The sequence below is a fragment of the Geotrypetes seraphini genome, chromosome 10 (genome assembly GCF_902459505.1).
Source record: "Geotrypetes seraphini chromosome 10, aGeoSer1.1, whole genome shotgun sequence".
In the NCBI taxonomy this organism is placed as follows: Eukaryota; Metazoa; Chordata; class Amphibia; order Gymnophiona; family Dermophiidae; genus Geotrypetes; species Geotrypetes seraphini.
Genome location: NC_047093.1, coordinates 118,392,767 through 118,414,334, shown reverse-complemented (window position 1 = coordinate 118,414,334; position 21,568 = coordinate 118,392,767). Strand labels below are relative to the sequence as shown.

At 41.2% G+C, this 21,568-nt stretch overlaps 1 protein-coding gene across 1 annotated transcript in view; it reads right to left on the bottom strand.

Annotated features, from left to right (window-relative positions):
• KCNT2 (potassium sodium-activated channel subfamily T member 2) overlaps positions 1 to 21,568 on the bottom strand; it is a 242,521-nt gene that overhangs the window by 54,519 nt on the left and 166,434 nt on the right. Inside the window, exon 12 of the mRNA XM_033961358.1 lies at positions 1,650 to 1,761. Coding sequence (XP_033817249.1) covers positions 1,650 to 1,761 — 112 coding nt within the window. The remainder of the gene's footprint in view (positions 1 to 1,649; positions 1,762 to 21,568) is intronic.

The window sequence follows — 21,568 nt, the reverse complement described above, 5'->3', positions numbered from 1 at the left end:
CGAAAAGGGGAAGTTATTAAGCTGCATTGGGGTACTTACATTATTTTCCCTTTAACATGTGTTAAATGGCTCTAATGCTGGATGTCGTGTGCTAATGCAGCACTAAATAAGTTATTCTATGGTACAAAGTAATAAATTGCAAAACTTAAATGCATATAAACAGCTCATTATTATGTAAATAGCATGCTGCTGCCATAAGCTGTGATATAGCTAGTAATATAACCCCAGCTAAAAGCTCTGATCCACATCTCAATACCCCCAATTACTGTGTTATTTGGATCATAGAAACATAGAAACATAGAAACATGGTGGCAGAAAAGGGCTATAGCCCACCAAGTCTGCCCATTCCAAAGTATTCGCTCTCGAATTTACTCCCTTAAAGATCCCACGTGAGCATCCCATTTACTCTTAAAATCCTTCACGCTGCTGGCTTCAACAACCTGCAGTGGGAGTTTGTTCCACTGATCCACCACTCTTTCGGTGAAGAAGTACTTTCTGGAGTCTCCTTGAAACTTCCCTCCTCTGATCTTCAGCGGATGCCCTCTGGTGGTCGAGGGACCCATAAGACAGAAGATATCATCTTCCGACTCAATGCGACCCGTGATGTACTTAAACGTTTCAATCATGTCTCCCCTTTCTCTTCGTTCCTCAAGTGAGTACAGTCGCAACTTCTTTAGTCTTTCTTCATACGTTAGATCCTTTAGCCCCGAGACCATCCTGGTGGCCATTCGCTGAACCGACTCGATCCTCAGCATGTCTTTACGGATCGTCTGGCTTCCCTTCAGATCGATGGTCAGGCACATATGAAACAATTTATTAACTGCTTTTTCATGAAGAGATTCACTCAAAGTGGCTTACAATATATTAAATAGTAACTATTTTCTTTATCTGTCCTGGCAGATTCACAATCTAACAGTGGTATCTGGGGCAATGGCGGTACTATGTGTCTTGCCCAGAATCACAGGGAGCAGGTTGGATTTGAACTCACAACCTCAGTATACTGAGGCAGCAGCTCTAAGCACTAGGCCACTTCCTCCCCTAACTCCCAGTTCCATATCTGAACCCCCCTGATTAGAAGCCTCCAGATTAAAAGACTCTTAACCCCAAATCCACATCTCAAATCCCAAATCAGAAACCCTATCGCCACCCAAAAAAAACCCCAGAAAGAAGCAGCAGCAGCCCTATCTACAACTTGTGATCTAGGAGGTCCTGAGGCAGGAATTATCCCCATTCACTCCACCTCTTGCCAATGCCTTCTGCCAATATGGTACCCCTAGCAGTAGTCTTGCATTACTACCTCTAGAAATCTTGTTCTGAACCGGAGGCGAGCCAAGAACATTGTATCATAGCTTTGAGGTGACTTGCTTTGAGGTTACCAAGCTATTCAGCAACTTATATCATCGTTATACAGCATGTTGGTGACTCTCATGGTAAATCAAGGTGCAGTAAAAACATGCCTTTATCCGCACCTTGATAATTCCCCTCCCCCCAAAAATCCCATGAAATATATAAAGCCCAAGAAATATACAATTGTAAAAATGAGTTTAATAAGACCTTATTATAACAATCCTATGACTTGTCTGTCTTCATGGAATATTATTGAAAAAATTTCTTAGCTAATGACCTTAATAGGGAAATGTCATGCTTACCTTTTCTAGTTTGGAAAGTGCGAGGGAGTAGCAATCCTTGGCTCTGAACTGCATGAATCTCATGTTGGCAGGATGAGTTAATTCTGTAATAATATTCAAACTTGAGAACAATCTATACATAAAAAAATGAAAGATCAACTTTATGGAAAGCCAGTCTCTATTATTTTTAGCAAAATTAATTTGGTTCAGATTCTAGCAGTAAATCTTATGGGCTATCATAGCTAAAAATATTAAAGTATACAATCTGATTTATCCTTATTACATGCTAGAGATTATTCCAGAGGTCAAGGCAGAAAATGATTTAGAGCAGGGGTGTCAAAGTCCCTCCTCGAGGGCCGCAATCCAGTCGGGTTTTTAGGATTTCCCCAATGAATATGCATGAGATCTATTAGCATACAATGAAAGCAGTGCATGCAAATAGATCTCATGCATATTCATTGGGGAAATACTGAAAACCTGACTGGATTGCGGCCCTCGAGGAGGGACTTTGACACCTGTGATTTAGAGTGTGACCAAAAACACTGGGTACTGCAGAAACAGGAAAGAGTGGCATTATATATAAAGAAAGAAGTATGATGGAGTCAGAGAGGTATTATCTATTTATTTAAAATATGCATAATCTGCTCTATCTCAGTGTATTATTCCTCACCTGAGCCATCAATGAACTTCAGGCACCGCCTGATGTTTGATTTCTCTTGTGCTAACTCCAAATGTAAGAAACAAATTAAAAATCGCACAATGTATTGAGATGCAATTCCAAAAAGCAAAAACTGACTCCAAGTCTTCTACTGGGTGCACATCAAAAATGGTGGCTGTTTTCTGGGAAGTCTAACACATACACATTCCTTTCCTAATAGGTGAGAGCATAGAAACACACCGGGTTATCTCCAAGCTTGATTTCAACCTTTGCCATCTGGCCCCATAGATATCTTTAAAATCCAAAGGACATCTACCTCAAACTCAACCCTAGTTGCTGGAGAGTTACATTTGATCCTTGGAGGTGGTTCCCAGAACTGGGTGCCTCTGCTGAAACTGACACAGGAGTCTTCAGGGTTTCTGGATGATGATGTTGTGCATACACCAGAGACCCAGATGGCGATGCTTTTAGCAGCATGCTGCTTCATAGGGGAAATGCCATTGATGTGAATTCCAGGAAAGGAGCAGGATTTATAGAAGAATGAAGAGTGGGGAGCCAACTAGTGACATAGCTACAGTTGTTGGCTTGTTCAGTAGTTAGTATTTCTTCTTCATTGACTTCACCTGCTATACTAGAGATGAAGTTTCCCCACATTATTCATGCAAGAGTCAATCTGTGGAGCAATTCAGTCTTTACAATGCTTCCGCCTGTTACATTACATTACATTACATTAGGGATTTCTATTCCGCCTGTGCCTTGCGGTTCTAGGCGGATTACAATATAGAAAATATCTGGGACATTCCAGTAGAATTACATTTCAGGATAAGAGTAAGTTACAGGAACAGTAATGAGTTATGATACTACAATTTCACAGAAGATAATACTTATTACAGAAGATATTACATATAATAGAAGATAATGCATTTTACAGAGGTAATACATGTCAACTCGATCGGTTAAATCGGGTGTAGTGTAGAAGAAATTACAGTACATTCTAGATCACAGATAAAAAGATGATATAGGTGGGTATTTCCGAAGTCGTTGATTGGGAGCTCATTGGGTGGTGGTTAGAGTGATGGGAGATATTTTTTGAACAGTAATGTTTTTATTTCTTTGCGGAACTCTTTTATGTCTGTTGTTTTGGTCAGTAATTTTGAGATGTCAGAGTCTATTTTAGCTGCCTGTGTCCCCTGTTAGAGGATGTAAACTTAAAAAACATCATCAAAATCTTTTTTCATATCAAGCAGCATTATGGGGTAAGGCTTTAGAACAATTGCTTTTGCTTACTGACACTTATGGGGAATTTAGGAGACATCTAAAAACATATCTGTTTTCAAAGTGTTTAGGCAGCTAATTTGTAAAAATTTTATTATGCACTATTTTGATCATTTTAGCGTCTCTAATTATTGGCTTTTAATTTTTTTAGTTCTATTCAACTTTTATTGTTTTTTTTTTTACTATTGTAAACCGCATAGAACTTTACGGCCTTGCGGTATATAAACTGATTATTATTATTACTTCCTGTCTTATCAGATTTCAAGTTTGGCTCATTAGTTTGCTAAAATTTCATTGAATCTAGTAGTACATTTATATTCTGCTTAGCCAAAAAATTAATTAGCTCATTGCAGATTACAACTATCTAAAATGTTGGGGGATTCTTCTCAATTTAAATAAACTTTAGTAGACTTTGATAAGTAACTTTTAGATAAAAAGAATATTAAAGAACTTGAAACTAATGATTCTTTGCTGATGAAGAGTATATATCTGCAGGAAGGTTGAAAAGTTGCCTAGAATGCCGACAGTTTCACAACCTCCCCCATCCTCTTTTTTGGCTTAGCCATATTTGTAAAACATTCTTTATTACCCTCCTGATATTAGTTTTTTCCTTAAATGTATTTTTACTTTCCTTAAAGATTGTAGTTCACCCCTCTTCCCTTATGTATCGCTAATTACTTGTGTACATACATTGTATGTTTACTTGTACAAATTGTTTTATTTTGTCTCCCAATTTTTTTATTGTCATACGCATTGAAGTATTTGATATTGCGTGTACAACAAACTTTTAATAACTTGAAACTTCCTCCGTCCCAAAAATGAATCATCTAAAGCAGTGGCGTACCTAGGGTATGTGGCACCCGGGGCCCATCATTTTTTGACACCCCCCCATGTAAAATTTTTTTTTTTTTTTTTGCAATAACCATGAAATGGAATAAATGGTCAGAATAGAAACAGGCAGTGAAAATTTTCTTTTATTGAACCTCATATATGTAACCATTATTCCAAACATAACATAACATAAATTATGTCTAAATTGTCATGACATTAGAAGTACATATGGAGTAGTTGCAGGTGATGCTTGGGACAGTCCTGATTGTGTTAGTTCGGTTTTATGTGTTTTTTGAATAGAAGGGTTTTTATTTATTTTTTGAAAGTTTTGTAGTCTGCGGTCGAAGTCAATAGGTTGTAGAGTTGGAGGTCGAGAGTTGCAGCTCGAATGGCTAGGAGGTTGTTGAACAGTTTTTGGTTGGAGGGTGTGTGAATGGTGCGTGAGTTCTCCTATGTCTAGTTGAGGTGGATTTAATTAGTCGATTGTTCCAATAGGCTGGGCTGTCTCCGTTTATTGCTTTAAATAGTAGGCAGGAAAATTGGAAGTGGTTAGTAGGGATAGTGGAGCATATCTGGAGACTGAGTAAGAAGGTTAAAACAACAAACTTAAAAGCAACTTAGAATTCTCTTCCATTTTTGTTCCCATTATAAAAAAACACTGATAAGTTCCCAGGAAAAAAATACATTAAAATAAAAAGTGGAAACAAAGGCCCCTACAGATGAGAACATAACATAAGAATAGCCTAACTGGGTCACACCAATGGTCCATCTTGCCCAGTAGCCCATTCTCATGGTAGCCAATAGTGCTGCCCGATTCAGAGAAAAATATTTCATTCGATTCGATTCACCCTGTTGAATCGATTTTTCGATTCGATTCACTGTTAATGACACCGCTTTTTAAGTTTAAACAAAGTACAACAATAAATTTCACAACAACAATAAATTTCACAAAGTACTTAAAAAAAAAAATCACATTTTTCCATTAAAGCAGTTCTGGAGACATTTGCTTGAACAGTCTTTTTTCCCAGTCCATAAGCAAGCAATATGAAAAAGATTTCCTTAATTATCTACTCAAACATTTTTGCTATTTACTTTCATTGTACCTAGACTATTATTCAGTAGAAAAAATTTAGTTTGTTCAATCAAGCAGAACATTCACTCTTAGAAGTCCAATGTCCACACAGGATTTGATTGAACAAACCAAATTTTTTCTACTGAATAATAGTTTAGGTATACTGAATAGCAAAAATGTCAAAGCCACACAGAAAAGCAGTAAAAGTCAATAGGTTCTCCAAGTGGGAACAACCTGATGTCTCAGCACTTGAGGAAAAGACCACGTAATAATGTTTATAAGATAAATCATATAAATGATTATACTGAAGCAGGGTGTCCTCAGCGTGAGAGGTAAGCGAGAGGAGAGAATTCTCCAGCGCTTTACACAATAAGGCACAGGTTAATCACCCTCTGCCTGCAGTGCACACCATCATAGGACACCTCAGGTGTGCTCAAATTAATCAATGTGATAAATTAAACAGTGATAAACAATTGATCAATCACAAGAGTGCAAGATCAAACAGGTTGTTCCCACTCAGAGAACCTATTGACTTTACTGCTTTTCTGTGTGAGTAGATAATTAAGCAAATTTCTGATAGCCTACAGAACTGATTCTCACCTTCCATCCCCAGCCCCCAAGACTTACCAGACCCCCCCTGCCGATGTATTTACTTACTGCCTGAACTGGATATTAAATAGTGGGGAAGAGAGGAGAAATGCGGGGAAAGAGCCAGCCAAAACTAGTATTTGTTGCTGCTGAGTGCCGAGGGCTGCTGCACGAGGTCTGCTCGCTCGCCGCTTGACTCTCTCACTCCTTTCGTTTCTTCCGATGTAATTTACTGTTTCGCAAAACCGGAAGTTACATTAGATGGGAAGAGTCCGGCGGCGTGAAATAGTCCGAACTCGTCGATTCACCTGATTCGAATCGGTGAACCGATTCGAATCGTGAATCGGGCAGCACTAGTAGCCAATCCAGGTCACTAGTACTTGGTGAAAACCCAAAGAGTAGCAATATTCCATGCTACCAATCCAGGGCAAGCAGACGCTTCCCCCATGTCTTAATAACAGACAATGGACTTTTCCTCCAGGAATTTGTCCAATCCTTTCTTAAAACCAGCTACGCTATCTACTTTTAACATAACTTCTGGCTACTTCATTTTTAAGCTTAGATCTTTCCTTCCAAACAGAGACCTTGCTAGATGTCAAATACAGCAAAAGGTAACTTCATACGGACTTAACTGTGCAGGAAATGAATCTCCTCATACACCCACCATATAGTGCAAAAATGTGCAAAGGTCTGTTTTTTTCTTTCGATCACTACATAGCCTAATGCCACACAAGCAGCGCTATTACAAACATATTCTGAAGGTCAATGCTAAGGTTGACAAAGTTTCCTTCCTTGGACCAGAAGGAGATACTGACAAACCACTGGAAGAAATTCTAAAACAACTACCCAGAAATAACACCCAAAGACCAAAGTGTGTGAACTAGTTGAGTGGAGTGGACTAACTGGGGGTGGAAATGGGCCCAGAGTTTGCTCAGCAGAATTTCCCAGACTACCTCTTCCTCTCAACACACTGACATGCTACCACCACCACCAACACTAGGAACACCTCACCGAGTATGCCAGCAATGCTTATAAACTTTATAAAACACATTATTATATTTTCCTATAAAGCATATATTTTAACTGAACTCAGCCTTGCCATTCACAAAAATAAAAAAGTTCCCATTTCAAGCTGTCTCATGTACACTTTTCAAATCTAACATATTGTAATCACAAAACAGAAAATAAAATTATTTTTTCTACCTTTTGTTCTCTGGTCAATATTCAAATCTTGTTGGTCCCAGGCTCTTATTGTCTTGCTTGCCAGGGTCTCCTTTCTCCGTGCTAACCATCCGTCTGCCATCTCTGTCCTCCCCTTCCGTTTCCCTTCCCTCTCCCGGAGATCTGGCATCTTTCCTTTTTTTGTCTCCATCCACAGATTCACCTTTTCTCAACTCCCCACGACCCCAGGATCCACCATCTCTCCCTTTCTGTTCCCAACTATCCTCCTATCCATTTCCAAGTTCTCTCCCTTTCTGTTCCTTCCCTCCCTAAATCCCATTATGCACCATCTCTCTCCCACTCCTCTGTTTTTAGACCCATTATTTCTAACCCCCAAAGTCTGACATATGCACGCATCTTTGAACCCCCCCTTCCCTCTCTCCCTCTGTGTACTTTTACACCAGGACCCCCCTCCCCCGAAGGTCTTTCCCCCCTCCGAAGGGCTACACCCCACCCCTGAAGGCCTGCATCCCCCCCCCGAAGGACTTTACCTCCCACCGAAGGCCTGCACCACCCTGAAGGCCTGCATCCCCCTGGAGGCCTGCACCCCCCCCCAAAGGTCTGTACCTCATGAAGGCCTGTACCCCCCTGAAGGCCTGCACCCCCCCTGAAGGCCTGCACCCCCCCTGAAGGCCTGTACCCTCCCCGAAGGATTGTACCCCCCACCCGAAGGTCTGTCCCCTCCTGAAGGCCTGCACCCATCCCGAAGGCCTGCACCCACCCCGAATGCCTGCACCCACCCCGAAGGCCTGTACCCACCCCCCGAAGGCCTGCACCCCTCTGAAGGCCTGCATCCCCCTGAAGGCCTGCACCCCCCTGGAGGCCTGCACCCCCCCTGAAGGCCTGCACCCCCCTGGAGGCCTGCACCCCCCCGAAGGTCTGTACCTCCTGAAGGCCTGCACCCCCTGAAGGCCTGCACCCCCCTGAAGGCCTGCACCCCCCCTGAAGGCCTGCACCCCCCCGAAGGTCTGTACCTCCTGAAGGCCTGCACCCCCCTGAAAGCCTGCACCCCCCTGGAGGCCTGCACCTCCCCCAAAGGTCTGTACCTCCTGAAGGCCTGCACCCCCCTGAAGGCCTGCACCCCCCCTGAAGGCCTGCACCCCCCCGAAGGTCTGTACCTCCTGAAGGCCTGCACCCCCCTGAAGGCCTGCACCCCCTCTGAAGGCCTGCACCCCCCCACCCGAACATCTGTCCTCCCCTGAAAGCCTACACCCCCCCGAAGGTCTTTACCTCCCACCCAAAGGTTTGTCCCCCCCTTAAGGCCTACACCTCCCTCTTAAGGCCTACACCCACCCCTTAAGGCCTACACCCCCCCCCCATCTAGTACTGTCTAATGCAATTAGGTAAGGGTTAGGAGGCCAGAGGGGAAGCAGGACATTGCAGCAATTCCCAACTGACCCTCCCCCCTCCCCCTCTAAAGCAGGAGCCGGCTAGCAAGAGGAAGTTGCCGATCCTGCTTTAGGGGGGGAGGGTCAGTTGATGATTCGGGTGGCCGATTTTGGGGTTTTTAAAAAATTGATTCGGGCAGAAAAAAAACAAAACAATAAAACCACCGCCAAGCAGCCCAGCGATACTCACCCTCAGTTCCTGCATTAATTGCAGTGTCCCTCGCGGCTCGGGCTCCCTTTCTTGCTTCCAACCAGCCGGAAACCGGAAGTTGCTGACCAAGCTCCGACGGTGACGGGGGGTGTGGCCGTGGGGGAATGGAAGTTAAGAGAGAGGGCTCAGGCAGGATCACTTCGGGGACTCGCGGAAGCCTTGGAGTCGGGCCATAGCAGGGAAGTTCCCGGGCCATGACTCCAAGGCTCGAGCACCCCTAATGAGCTGGTACCCGGGGCGGACCGCCCCCCCCCTAGGTACGCCACTGATCTAAAGCCCCATCCAACCTCGGCCCTCGCCAGATCGGTTTTCAGGATTCCCAAATGAATATGCATGAGATCTATTTGCATACAATGGAAGGAGTGCATGCAAAAAGATCTTATGCAAATTCATTGGGGAAATCTGAAAATCTGACTGCATTGAGACCCTCGATGATTGACGTTGGACAATCCTAATCTAAAAGGAAAAGACAGGAGGTTGTGGAAAAGCAATCTTCAGTACTTCTAGTGGATAATTTGGAAGTGACTAATTATCTAGAGGTAACATCTTTCCCATTGATTATAAAATTAGCTTTGTACTCAAGATTGGCTGGATTTAATTTTTTTTTATTTTTTATTTTATTATTATTTAATTTGTGGAAGATTAGAATTTATCCAGATATGTGATGTGGGACACACAAGAGGAAACAATTTTTATTACTGATATCCAGGTTGTTAGAAATGGGCACTATATTAATTTTGCAATTTCCTTTTAAATATTGGGCATATTTTCTATGAACCATCTTGTTTTTCTTCATTTGTTTCTAATCAAAGCTGTGGTTGGTTTGCCTTTATCCCTGCTACTTGAAGGTCTTTTATTACCTTAAATTTATTGAAGGCTGTTTGCTAGTATACCATCTTCTGTATTTGTTTAAGATTTTTCTTCTTGGTTAAATATTTCCATTTTGCTTATAACTTTCATTGATTTGTAGACTGATTAAGAAGAATACCTTCTTTCCTAAATTATTTGTGTGTATTTTCATTGTTTTATTCTCAATGCTTCTTCTGTTTTTCTCAAAAGTAATGCAGTTTACGAGGGGGTGCTGAAAGGTTCTCAGCTCAACCAACTTCCTAAATTCTTAGTATTATTTTGCCACTGTAGCTTAAAAGAGTGTTATTTTATTTTGCAAAATGCCAATTTTCAGAATCGTAATGCTGTGTTTTGACATTGTTTCAGATCATTGATTGAACCATGTCAATGAAAAGTGTGGAATTTTCAAGTGTGGAACTCCAAGCCGTCATGAAGTTCCTATTCCTGCAGAAGAAAATTCAAAAGAAAATCTCTAAATTCATGATGTCAACATTGAGTGACAGATGCCCATCATACGCCACAGAGAAGAAGTGGTGTGTAAACTTTCAGCATGGAAATTTTGAAACCGAAGATGCAGCAAAAAATGGGAGGCCTTAAACAGTGCCAACTCATGTCTATGACCCTGATTTTGGCAGATCAGCAACTATCAGCTACAACAATTGCTGATACGCTACAGTTATCCAGGGAACATGTTGGTATATAATCCATGAAGAGCTAGGTATGCAGAAACTGTCAGCCAACTTTTGTATTGTAATTCACTCTGTCTCAAAGAGATATATAATTCTTATCTAAATTAAAATACATCTTATAAATAATTTAGGTTGAATTTTAACAGATCAACACCATATAGATTTATATTTGAATGCTGATGAGAAATGAGTGGACACTTTCAAGTTGATTTTGCATCATTTTCAGACACAACAACAATCCATGCAATGGCGGTACTCAGGGTCTCCAAGGCCAAGGAAATTCAAGACCCAAAAGTCAGCAGGAAAGGTCATGGCCACAGTGTTTTGGGATTAGGAAGGTGTTGAGAGGCCAAATAGTTAATGCAGAATACTACTGTAACTTGCTGTACTGATTAAGGGAGGCATTGAAAGAAAAAAGGAGAAGGAAGCTGCGGAAAAGAGTTCTCTTTTTGCAAGACAATGCACCTGCTCACAAGGCTGGCAAAACAATGGAGGTTTTGACACAGTTGGGGTGCATAGACATAAAAACATAAGTAATGCCTCTGCTGAGTCAGACCAGAGGTCCATCATGCCCAGCAATTCGCTCACGCGGCGGCCCATCAGGTCCAGGACCTGTATAGTAATCCTCTATCTATACCCTTCTATCTCTTTTCCTTCAGGAAAACATCCAATCCCTTCTTGAACCCCAAAACTGTACTCTGTCCTATCATGCCTTCGTAGCATTGGTTTTGAATCTGTCCCTTTTAATTTTTCCGAATGCCCTCTCATTCTTGTAGTCTTCGAAAGTTTGAAGAATCTGTCCCTCTCCACTTTTTCTATGCCCTTCATGATCTTGTAAGTCTCTATCATATCCCCTCTAAGTCTCCGCTTCTCCAAGGAAAAGAGCCCCAGTTTCTCCAATCTTTCAGCGTATGAACCCTCTCGAGTATCGCCATATCCTTCTTAAGGTACAGCGACCAATATTGGACGCAGTACTCCAGATGCGGGCGCACCATCGCCCGATACAATGGCAGGATAACTTCTTTCATTCTGGTTGTAATACCCTTCTGGTTATACCTAGCATTTTATTCGCTTTCTTAGCGGCCGCTGCGCACTGTGCCGACGGCTTCATTGTTTTGTCCACTATTACCCCCAAGTCCCTTTCTTGGGTACTCTCACTCAATGACAGCCCTCCCATCGTGTAGCTGTACCTAGGGTTTCTGTTTCCTACGTGCAAGACTTTACATTTCTCTACATTAAACTTCATCTGCCATCTCGTCGCCCCCTAGTTTGTTCAGGTCCCTTTGTAAATCTTCGCAGTCTTCTATAGTCCTAGCCCCATTAAATAGTTTGGTGTCATCTGCGAATTTTATTACTTCGCACTTCATCCCTGTTTCTAGATCATTTATAAATACATTGAATAGCAGTGGTCCAAGCATCGACCCATGCGGAACACCACTCGTGACCCTCCTCCAGTCCGAGTAGTGGCCCTTCACTCCTACCCTCTGCTTCCTACCCACCAACCAATTCCTGATCCATCTGTGTACGTCTCCAAGTTTCCAAGTTTCCAAGTTTAATAAATATTTGATTGATCGCTTTATCAATTTCAAAGCGATTAACAAAAGTTTAAAATTACAATATGTAAAATTTACATAAAAACAAACAAACAAGACAAAACAAATTCATTACTGGACGAAATGGAAACAATAGGGTAAGTAAGGGAAGAAGTTACAATTTATTTGTGTAGAGTAGAGAACAAGTAAGGGAAAAACACATGTTGGTGGGATAAAGGAAGAATACAAAAAAAAAAAAAAAAAATTTATTATAAAATAAAAGAAAAAACCGAATAAAATTTAAGTAATGAAGGCGTCATTAAATAAAAAAGTTTTAAGATTACTTTTAAATTTATCCAAATTAGATTCTTCACGTAGATAGATAGGGAGAGAATTCCAAGTATGGGGAGCTGTAACTGAAAAGATGTATTGTCGACGTGTATTGATTATTTTTAATGAAGGAATTGTTAATAATCGCTGTTTATCTGATCTTAAAGTTCTGTTGGAAGAATAAGGAATTAGTAATTTATAAAGGAATGCAGGAAATTTTGATTGAAGAGATTTAAATGTAAGTAGGCAGAGCTTATAAATTATTCTGTGGGCAACAGGGAGCCAATGGGCCTCCTTGAGGAGAGGAGTGATATGATCAAATTTTTTTGCATTAGTAATAAGTCTGATAGCAGTATTTTGTATTATCTGCAAACGCTTGATCTCCTTTTGAGCAATACCTTGAAACAGCGCATTGCAATAATCTAATTTGGATATAATGAAGGAATGAATAAGAATCTTTAAAGAAGTAGTGTCGAATAATTTAGAGATTGATCGTATTTGTCTGAGTCTGAAAAATGATGATTTAATAACGCAATTGATGTGGTCATGAAAGGAAAGTTTATTGTCAAGAATAACTCCGAGAATTTTTGTTTTTGATACCACTTGTAACGGAGATCCAAGAATGGAAATTGGGGATATAAAGGTTGGATTGTCTTTCCAAGGAAAGAGTAATATATTTGATTTAGTTATGTTTAGTGCTAAACGATTCCTGTTAAGCCATTGATGTACCTTTTCAAGTTTTGTATTGATCTGAGTTATATCGGAAAAATTAGTAGGGTCAATAGGATGTAAGAGTTGTATGTCATCGGCGTAGGCGAATGTAGTAAAGCCGATGGATTGACATAAAGTTAACAAGGGTGCCAGAAATATATTAAATAAAAGAGGGGATAGTATGGAACCTTGAGGGATGCCATGCTGAGAGGAGAAAATGTCGGAAGTCGTGTTATTAAAGGAGACTACAGAAGTTCGATTTGTGAAATAAGATTGGAACCAGGCTAATACTTGATCTGAAATACCTATTGATTGAAGTCTGTTTATTAATAATTCGTGGTCAATTGTATCAAAGGCCGCCGAGAGGTCTAAGGAAACTAAAAGAACTGACTGATGATGGTCCAGATAATAGTGAATAGAAGTTGTCATACCGATTAAAGAGTGCTCTGTGGAATGAAATTGTCTAAAGCCTGTCTGATTTGGATGAAGGATGTTAGTTTTTTCGATAAAGTCGGATATCTGATTGAATACAACCTTTTCAGTCATTTTAGCTAAAAATGGAATATTAGCTATGGGTCGATAGTTTGTACAATCTCCAGCACTGTTTTTTTGATTTTTTAAGATGGGGTGAATAATTGAATGTTTCCAGTCACTTGGCACGATGCCTTGTGTTAAACTTTTGCTGACTAGAGTAAGTATTGGTGGACCGAAAATATGAAAGAAGCGTTTAAGTAGAAAAGGAGGTATAGATTCGGTCTTAGAACCTTTTATATTAATGGAATTTATGATAGATTTTAATTCTGTAAGACTGGGAATGTTAAAGGAGGAGCATCTTGAAGAAAATGAAATATCCTCGGTAGTTGTTAAGCTTGAATTGGAGGTTAATTTAGTTATGAAGGCTGATCTAATGTCATCTATTTTTTTAATGAAATATAGCGCAAGATCATTGGCTGTGAGATTAATCTCAGTGTTTAGGTTTTGTTGTTTATTAGAATGAAGAATTGTTTTAATTATTTGGTATAAAGAAGAGGAATTTGTAGCTTTTTGAATTAAACCTGAAAAATATTTAGTTTTTGCTTGATTTATCTTTGTTCTGTAAAAATTGGAATGAGTTTTGAATGATTCATAATTCGGTGTTGATTTAACTTTCCTCCATTTACGTTCGTGAGATCTTAATTGTCGCTTGATAAGTTTAAGTTCTGCTGTGTACCAAGGATTAAAACTTTTTTTTGCTGAAATAATTTTTGTCTGTTGTGGCGCTACTTTGTCTAGTAAATGTAATGTGTTTTTGGTCCACAATTGTATTGAATTTTCAAGAGATGAGGATCCTAAATCAAAAAAGTCTAATGGAAGAGCATCCGAAATTATGTCTGATGAAAGGTTGTGAAAATCTCTAAATTTGATAACTTTTTTTGTAGGTAATTGGGAATTTGGATTGTTTAATTTATACAAAACTGATAATAGATAGTGATCGGACCAGGGAACTGGGTAACAGAAATTTAAGGAGCAATTCTCTATTGATGTAGAGGGAATGATGACCATGTCAATTGTGTGTCCAAGATTGTGTGTAGGCTCAGTTATTAATGGATGAAGGTCAAGATGATTAATGTAAGAAAGAATAGTTTTAGTTTGATGATCAGTAATATCATCAAAATGAATATTAAAATCACCGAGTATTAGAGGGTTAATAGTAGAGGAACCAAAATCAAATAGGAGAGATTGTAATTCAGATAGATTTGTGCTATTTATTGGAGGAGGCAAATAAAGAAGTAAAGCATCAAGTTTAGGTTGAGTTTGGAAAGAGAATTGAAGAAATTCAATAGGAGAATTAATGGGAGAATGATCCATTTCTTTTAATAAAGATGTTCGGAAAATAACGGCTAGGCCGCCGCCCCGTTTATGAAGGCGATGATTGAAGAAATAAGAATATCCTGGGGGACAAATGTAGGAAAGGTAGGCTTCCTCTCCTTCATTTAACCAGGTTTCAGTTAGACAGAGAACGTCGAAAGTATGATAGGAAATTAAATCTTTCAATAAATGATGCTTAGATTTAACTGAGCGGACATTAATTAATCCGATATTCAGATGTGAATTATTGGAAACTGTGAAAAGATGATTAAAGGTTAAATCAGTATTGGTTGTAGATATTAGTGGAAAGAGTGTTCTTTCATGATTACTTAATGAGGTTAGTGATTTAACCGGTTTGTAGGGTCTGTGACCCCATACTGCAGGGATAGGGAAAGATTGAGTATTCATTGTAGTATTGGGTAAGTTGTAGAGCGGTGTATAAGTAAAGTGATTAAATAGAAGAGTTGAAAGGTTCGAACCAGAAAGATGCCTAGATGGTCTCCTTTCACTCCATGGTTCTTCAGTTTCCGAAGTAGGCGTTCATGGGGTACCTTGTCAAAGGCTTTTTGGAAGTCTAAGTATATGATGTCTATGGGGTCCCCTTTGTCCATCCGTTTGTTAATTCCTTCGAAGAAGTGCAATAAGTTTGTCAGGCACGATCTTCCCTTGCAGAAGCCATGTTGGCTTGTTATCATAAGTTTATTCCAATTCACCATATCTTGACAATCTGACTATTTTCTTTTTCCAAACCTTAAAAAGAGTTTGAAAGGGAGACAATTTTCGAGTGATTCGAAGGTGATTGCAGCGGAGCAGTATTTCAGTGACCAGACTTCTGAGTATTTTTGGAAGGATTACAGAAACTTCAGACATGATGTGCTAAGTGTGTGGAATAACTTGTATGTTCCATGGCTCCATGTCATTCCCTTCTTGGTTGGGATGAGAACATTTCAGCACCCCTCATTGTTGCTTGTGATATCTGGAAAATCAGTTTAAAAAATAGTCTTCTCCCAAATGTTTCACACCATTCAGTTAAATTCAGCAAGTAGATACAAGGAAAACTTATTAAGTGATATTCTTCTTCAGTGATTAAAATATGGCCATGATTGCGCTGTGCAGGATTCTTAGCCTTCTAGTACTTTTTGACAGTTTGCCCTGTGGGCTTTCATGAGGGAAACCAGCATACTGCTGCTTGTCCTATGCAATACAAATTATGGAGCTTTAGATGGATAGCCTTTAACATAGGATGAGCAAGGTGGTTCCTATACAGTATATTGGTTGGGGGGGTGGGGGGGGGCACACCTTTAGAGTCTGCTAATGGGCTTTAACTCCCACTTCCTAAAAACATCTAGAAATTTCCTACACAAGTTTTTGCATACTCTCTTCTGAAAAGGTAAACAAGTATATAACTCACCATTTGTATAAAAAAATGCATTTATTATTTTATGTACACCTCACCTCCCAACACATGCACCCTGAGTAAAAGGTCTTTAAATATTGAATTATATAATGTAACAAAAATATTTTTTTTTCTGTTCTCTGAGCTTGCCAGTTATCTTTTTTGCAATGCAATATGTTTTTCATGGACTAAGAAAAGGTTTTTTGTTGCCTGATACAGTGATACAAGCACTTAGTGGAGAGCTTTCAGTCAAAAGACAGTTCAGCTAATACAACATCTGCAAGTTTAATATATGAAAATTCACTAAGGCCCAGATTCTCTAATTGGTGCTGATTTTTTTAGGTACTGGTAGGCGCCCAAGCTCAGTAAAAAAACACTTTAAACAACATGTTAAACTGAGTTTCAAGGCACCTAAAAAATCGGTACCTGAATAATGCGTCCATAGGCACTCTAAGCTGCCTAACGCCACTATGGGCATGTCTAATGCTGGAAGTGGCATTAGGTGGCCTAAAGCGTCTACAGAGGCGTGATTCACATCAATAGTAGATACCAGAAATATAGGCCTGGAAAACCCTGGCCTACATTACTGGTGCCTACCTTTGGCAGAGATAGTGGTGTAGAAGGGGTGGGACAAGAGGGGCAGTGTGCCCTGGGTGCTATGTTGGTAGGGGCATCAGCATCCCTCCTCACCTTCCCCTGCCTCTTCCCACTCCTCCTTTCGCCACATGCAAGCGCTCCCCTTTCCCTTCCCCCTTACCTCTAGTCGATGTTGTTGCTCGCAGCAATCAGCAACTTGCTCCTCGTGACACCGTTGGCTCTCCTGCTGATGTCACTTCCGGGTGCCACGCATAGGAAGTGATGTCAGAGGAAGAGTTGATGGGGTCACGAGGAGTTTGTGGTTGACCACCGCGAACAATTTCAACTAGAGGTACGGGGCAGGGTGATTGGGGAGTAGAGGGGATAGAGATGAGGGTGGAAGAGGAGCATCACCGCTCTGGCGCCTCTCACCATCGCTACACCACTGGCCAGAGGTATGAGTCTGTACCCGACAGTCAAATCGGCAGCTGCTTTTAGGTAGCTGCCGACAATGGCACCAGTTAAAAAATCTGGGCCTAAGTGCCTTTTTATTAAGCTGTGGTAAGCACATGCTTATGCAGTTTAAAAGGGATTAAATCCGTAATATACTAAAAATATTTCAGAATTTTTCTCAGAGGGGGTGTGTCTGTGAGGGGAGAGAGTGGGTGTGATAGTGAAAATCAGCACAGCCACATTACCAAGTACTGACTGATTAATTAGTGACTGAGCCCTTACCACCTACAAAACAGGTGGAAGTAACAGCTCACTGTTAATTTTTGTTAATGGCCACATGCCAATAACAATATTAGTGCATGGCTATTAATTAGGAAAATTGAAAGCTGTCCATTTTTTGGTTGTGGTAAAAATGGCCTTAGCACTTAGAAAAGACCTGTAGAAGGATATGCTGAGGCCACTTTTTTTTTAACCACAGCTTACTTAAAGGAGCCCTAAATAGTGTTGAATGCACAATTAAAAGTCCAAATATTTCATATACAGTAAAACCTTGGATTGCAAGACAAGCAAAACACTTGATTAAATTTTAACTTGATATCCAAGCAATGTCTTGCAATACAAGTACATATAGTATACACATGTCATATCATCACAATTGAGCCGATGGTTCATCTCTCTCTGACGCTGCAAGAGTGTAGTGACTTTTCTAAATGAGCAAAGTCTTGCAATACGAGTATATACGGTATACACGTGTCATATCATCACAACTTCTCTCTCTGACGCTGCGGGTGTGTAGTGACTGTTCTAAACGAGTAAAGTCGTGCAATACGAGTACATACGGTATACACGTCACATCAGCACAACTGAGCCGATGGTTCATCTCTTTCTGACGCTGCAAGAGTGTAGTGACTTTTCTAAATGAGCAAAGTCTTGCAATACGAGTACATTCGGTATACACATGTCATATCATCACAACTTCTCTCTCTGACGCTGCGGGAGTGTAGTGACTTCTAAACGAGTAAAGTCGTGCAATACGAGTACATACGGTATACACATGTCATTTCATCACAACTGAGCCGATGGTTCTTCTCTCTCTGACGCTGCGGGAGTGTAGTGACTGTTCTAAATGAGCGAGGTCTTGCAATACAAGTACTTATAGTATTTTGTATTAAAGTTTTTGGGTTGTGGAATGAATCGTATGAGTTTCCATTATTTCCTATGGGGAAATTTGCTTTGATATACGAGTGCTTTGGATTACAAGCATGCTTCTGGAATGAATTATGCTTGCAAACCAAGGTTTTACTGTATTTCATTTTAGGACTAGGTTATACAACTAGGATTACTTATACTACAATACATTTTACCCAGTTTTCAGCCACTTTGGTTGCCAATCAAAGTAAAACATCAGTGGCAGTACTTTATTCATATATTCAGCAATGTTGGTTGTTTAAGTGGTGCTGCTATGCACGACAGAAACAATCTGCACTGGTGATTTATCAGAATGGCAGTAGTAAACTGAGTGAGAACTTATTATGTCCCCTTTAAATATTCTATAGCACAGTAGCAAAAACTAGAACTGAAACTGGTGGAAAAAGAAAGCAATATTGTAAACACTTCATATGCAGTTGGTTTTAAAAAAATGTGCTAGTTATTAATAAACTGGTTAAAATAATCACTTATTTTGGGTCTAAAGATAAGACAGAAAAATAACCTGACAATGAAGTAAATAATGCATTCTTATTTTTATTGTACTGGTTTGTTGCAGTTTCTCAGTATCTAACTGTAAGCAGTTATACTTGATAAAACCCAGAGAAACAGTACATTATATACTGCAAAAGATGCATTACAAAAGATATAATATAATTCACTATACTGTACTGAACAGTAAATACAATGTGCCTCACATAGTTTTTAAAAGATACGAGGGTCATTTCATAAATAAAGCACACTATTTTTAAAAATTTACATGTTTTATTTATTTTTCAAGTATTTCTTTACAATCCTTCAATATAGTCTCCCTGCTTTGCAATGACCAAGTTCCAATGTCCGGGAAGCTTCATTATTCTATCTAAGACACCGTTTTTGTTCAGTTGCTGAATGGCTCGGATACCGGCGGAAAAAAGCTCTTCCAGAGATGCAAAACGATGTCCATGATAGGTTGTATCAAGAGAAGCTTCGTCAACAGGAAACCTGAAGTCATGATGCCATTGTACAGAGCCATGGTGAGACCTCATCTGGAGTACTGTGTGCAATTCTGGAGGCCACATTACCGTAAGGATGTGCTCAGAATTGAGTCGGTTCAGCGGATGGCCACCAGGATGGTCTCGGGGCTAAAGGGTCTCCCGTACGAGGAAAGACTGAGCAAATTGCAGCTCTACACTCTTGAAGAGCGTAGGGAGAGGGGAGACATGATTGAGACATTTAAGTACATCACGGGACGGGTCGAGGTGGAAGAGGATATCTTTCTTCTCAGGGGACCCTCGACCACAAGAGGACATCCGCTCAAACTCAGGGGAGGGAAGTTTCGTGGAGACGCAAGGAAGTACTTCTTCACGGAGAGAGTGATCGAGCATTGGAACAAGCTTCCAGTGCAGGTGGTAGAGGCACGCAGCATCCCAGACTTCAAGAACAAATGGGATACCCATGTGGGATCCCTACGGGGTCATGCCAAGGGATAGGGTCACTAGGACTTAAATGAGCGGGTCAGTAGAGTGACAGTATAATTACAATTATACTTAAGGGGTCAGAAGACTTAAGAGGGTGGGAAAATAGTGTGGGCAGACTTGATGGGCTATATGGCCCTTATCTGCCCTTATGGCAGCCAATGTGAGGAAGGAGATCGAGAGGGCTTTAAACTGAGGAGAGGGGGAAAGCCGACAGCTGATCTGATGTTGACGCTTCGGACAACAGCATCCAGAACAGATGCTGAACGGGCTGACTGCAAGGAGGAAGTAGAGAGACCGGTGGATCTTATGATCAGACAGCGAGGGAAACATCAGGTAAAGGGAGCTTGCTGGGAAGAGACTAAGGGGCATAGAGACACAGGGGGACTGGGTGGCACGAGGGCGAAAACTGAGGGCAATATAGGGGTGCCACAAGGCGAGGGGGATCAAACAGAGCCTCAAGGGATGATAGCCCAGGAGGAGACCGGTAGGGCTAGAAAACCCAGAGGAGAAGCTGGGGAGAGGGGTGGCGGAAATGTGGGGAAACCGAAAGCTGCGAGAGTAAAGGCTAAGGGCAAAGCAGAAGCACAGGGAACAGGAGAACTGCCCGAAATTCAAGGGGAGGCGGCCCAGGTAAATACGGAGGTGGAGGAAAAACGACAGGACCTGCGGTGCTTATACGCCAATGCAAGAAGCCTCATGGCCAAGATGGGTGAACTAGAGGTCGTAGCCAAGGGGGAGGACCTGGATATAATTGGAATTACAGAAACATGGTGGACAGAGGAGAATCAATGGGATGTGGCGCTGCCAGGGTACAAGCTCTACAGGAGGGACAGGACCCACAAGAAGGGGGGAGGCATAGCACTATATATAAAGGACTCTATCTACTCGGTCGGGATGGATATGGCAAAGAAGGCAGAGGGGCTGGAATCGCTATGGGTCAAATTGCCGGGAAACAAGGGTACAGGCATAAAACTGGGGCTGTATTATCGCCCACCTGGTACGCCGGAGGAAATCGGACACGACTTGGAAGCTGAACTGAGACAAGAATGCAGGACTGGAAGTGTAACAGTGATGGGGGACTTCAACTACCCGGGGATTGACTGGAGTACGGGTCACTCCAACTGCACTAAGGAAACAGGATTTGTAGAAGCTGTGAGGGACTGCTTCATGGAGCAACTAGTCAAGGAACCAACACGAGGGAGTGCTACTCTTGACCTCATCTTAAACGGATTAGGGGGGCCTGCAAGAGGGGTAGAAGTGGGAGGACCACTAGGCAACAGTGACCACAACGCGATCCGATTCACATTAGAAAGGGGGACACCCACAGTAAAGAGGACCGCAACAACTGCGCTCAACTTCAGGAAAGGGAACTATGTTGCTATGAGGGAAATGGTGGGGAGGAAGCTCAAAAACGTCCTTAAGATGGAGACTGTAGGAAGCGCCTGGACCCTATTCAGGGACACCCTGCAGGAAGCACAAAGAATGTACATCCCAAGTTTCAGGAAAGGTGGAAAGAACAAGCGGTCAAAGGACCCGGTTTGGATCTCAACAGAAGTAAAGAGGGCAATAAACGACAAGAAAGTGTCCTTCCGGAGATGGAAAAAGGACCCAACGGAGGAAAATCACCAGGCGCACAGGAAATGCCA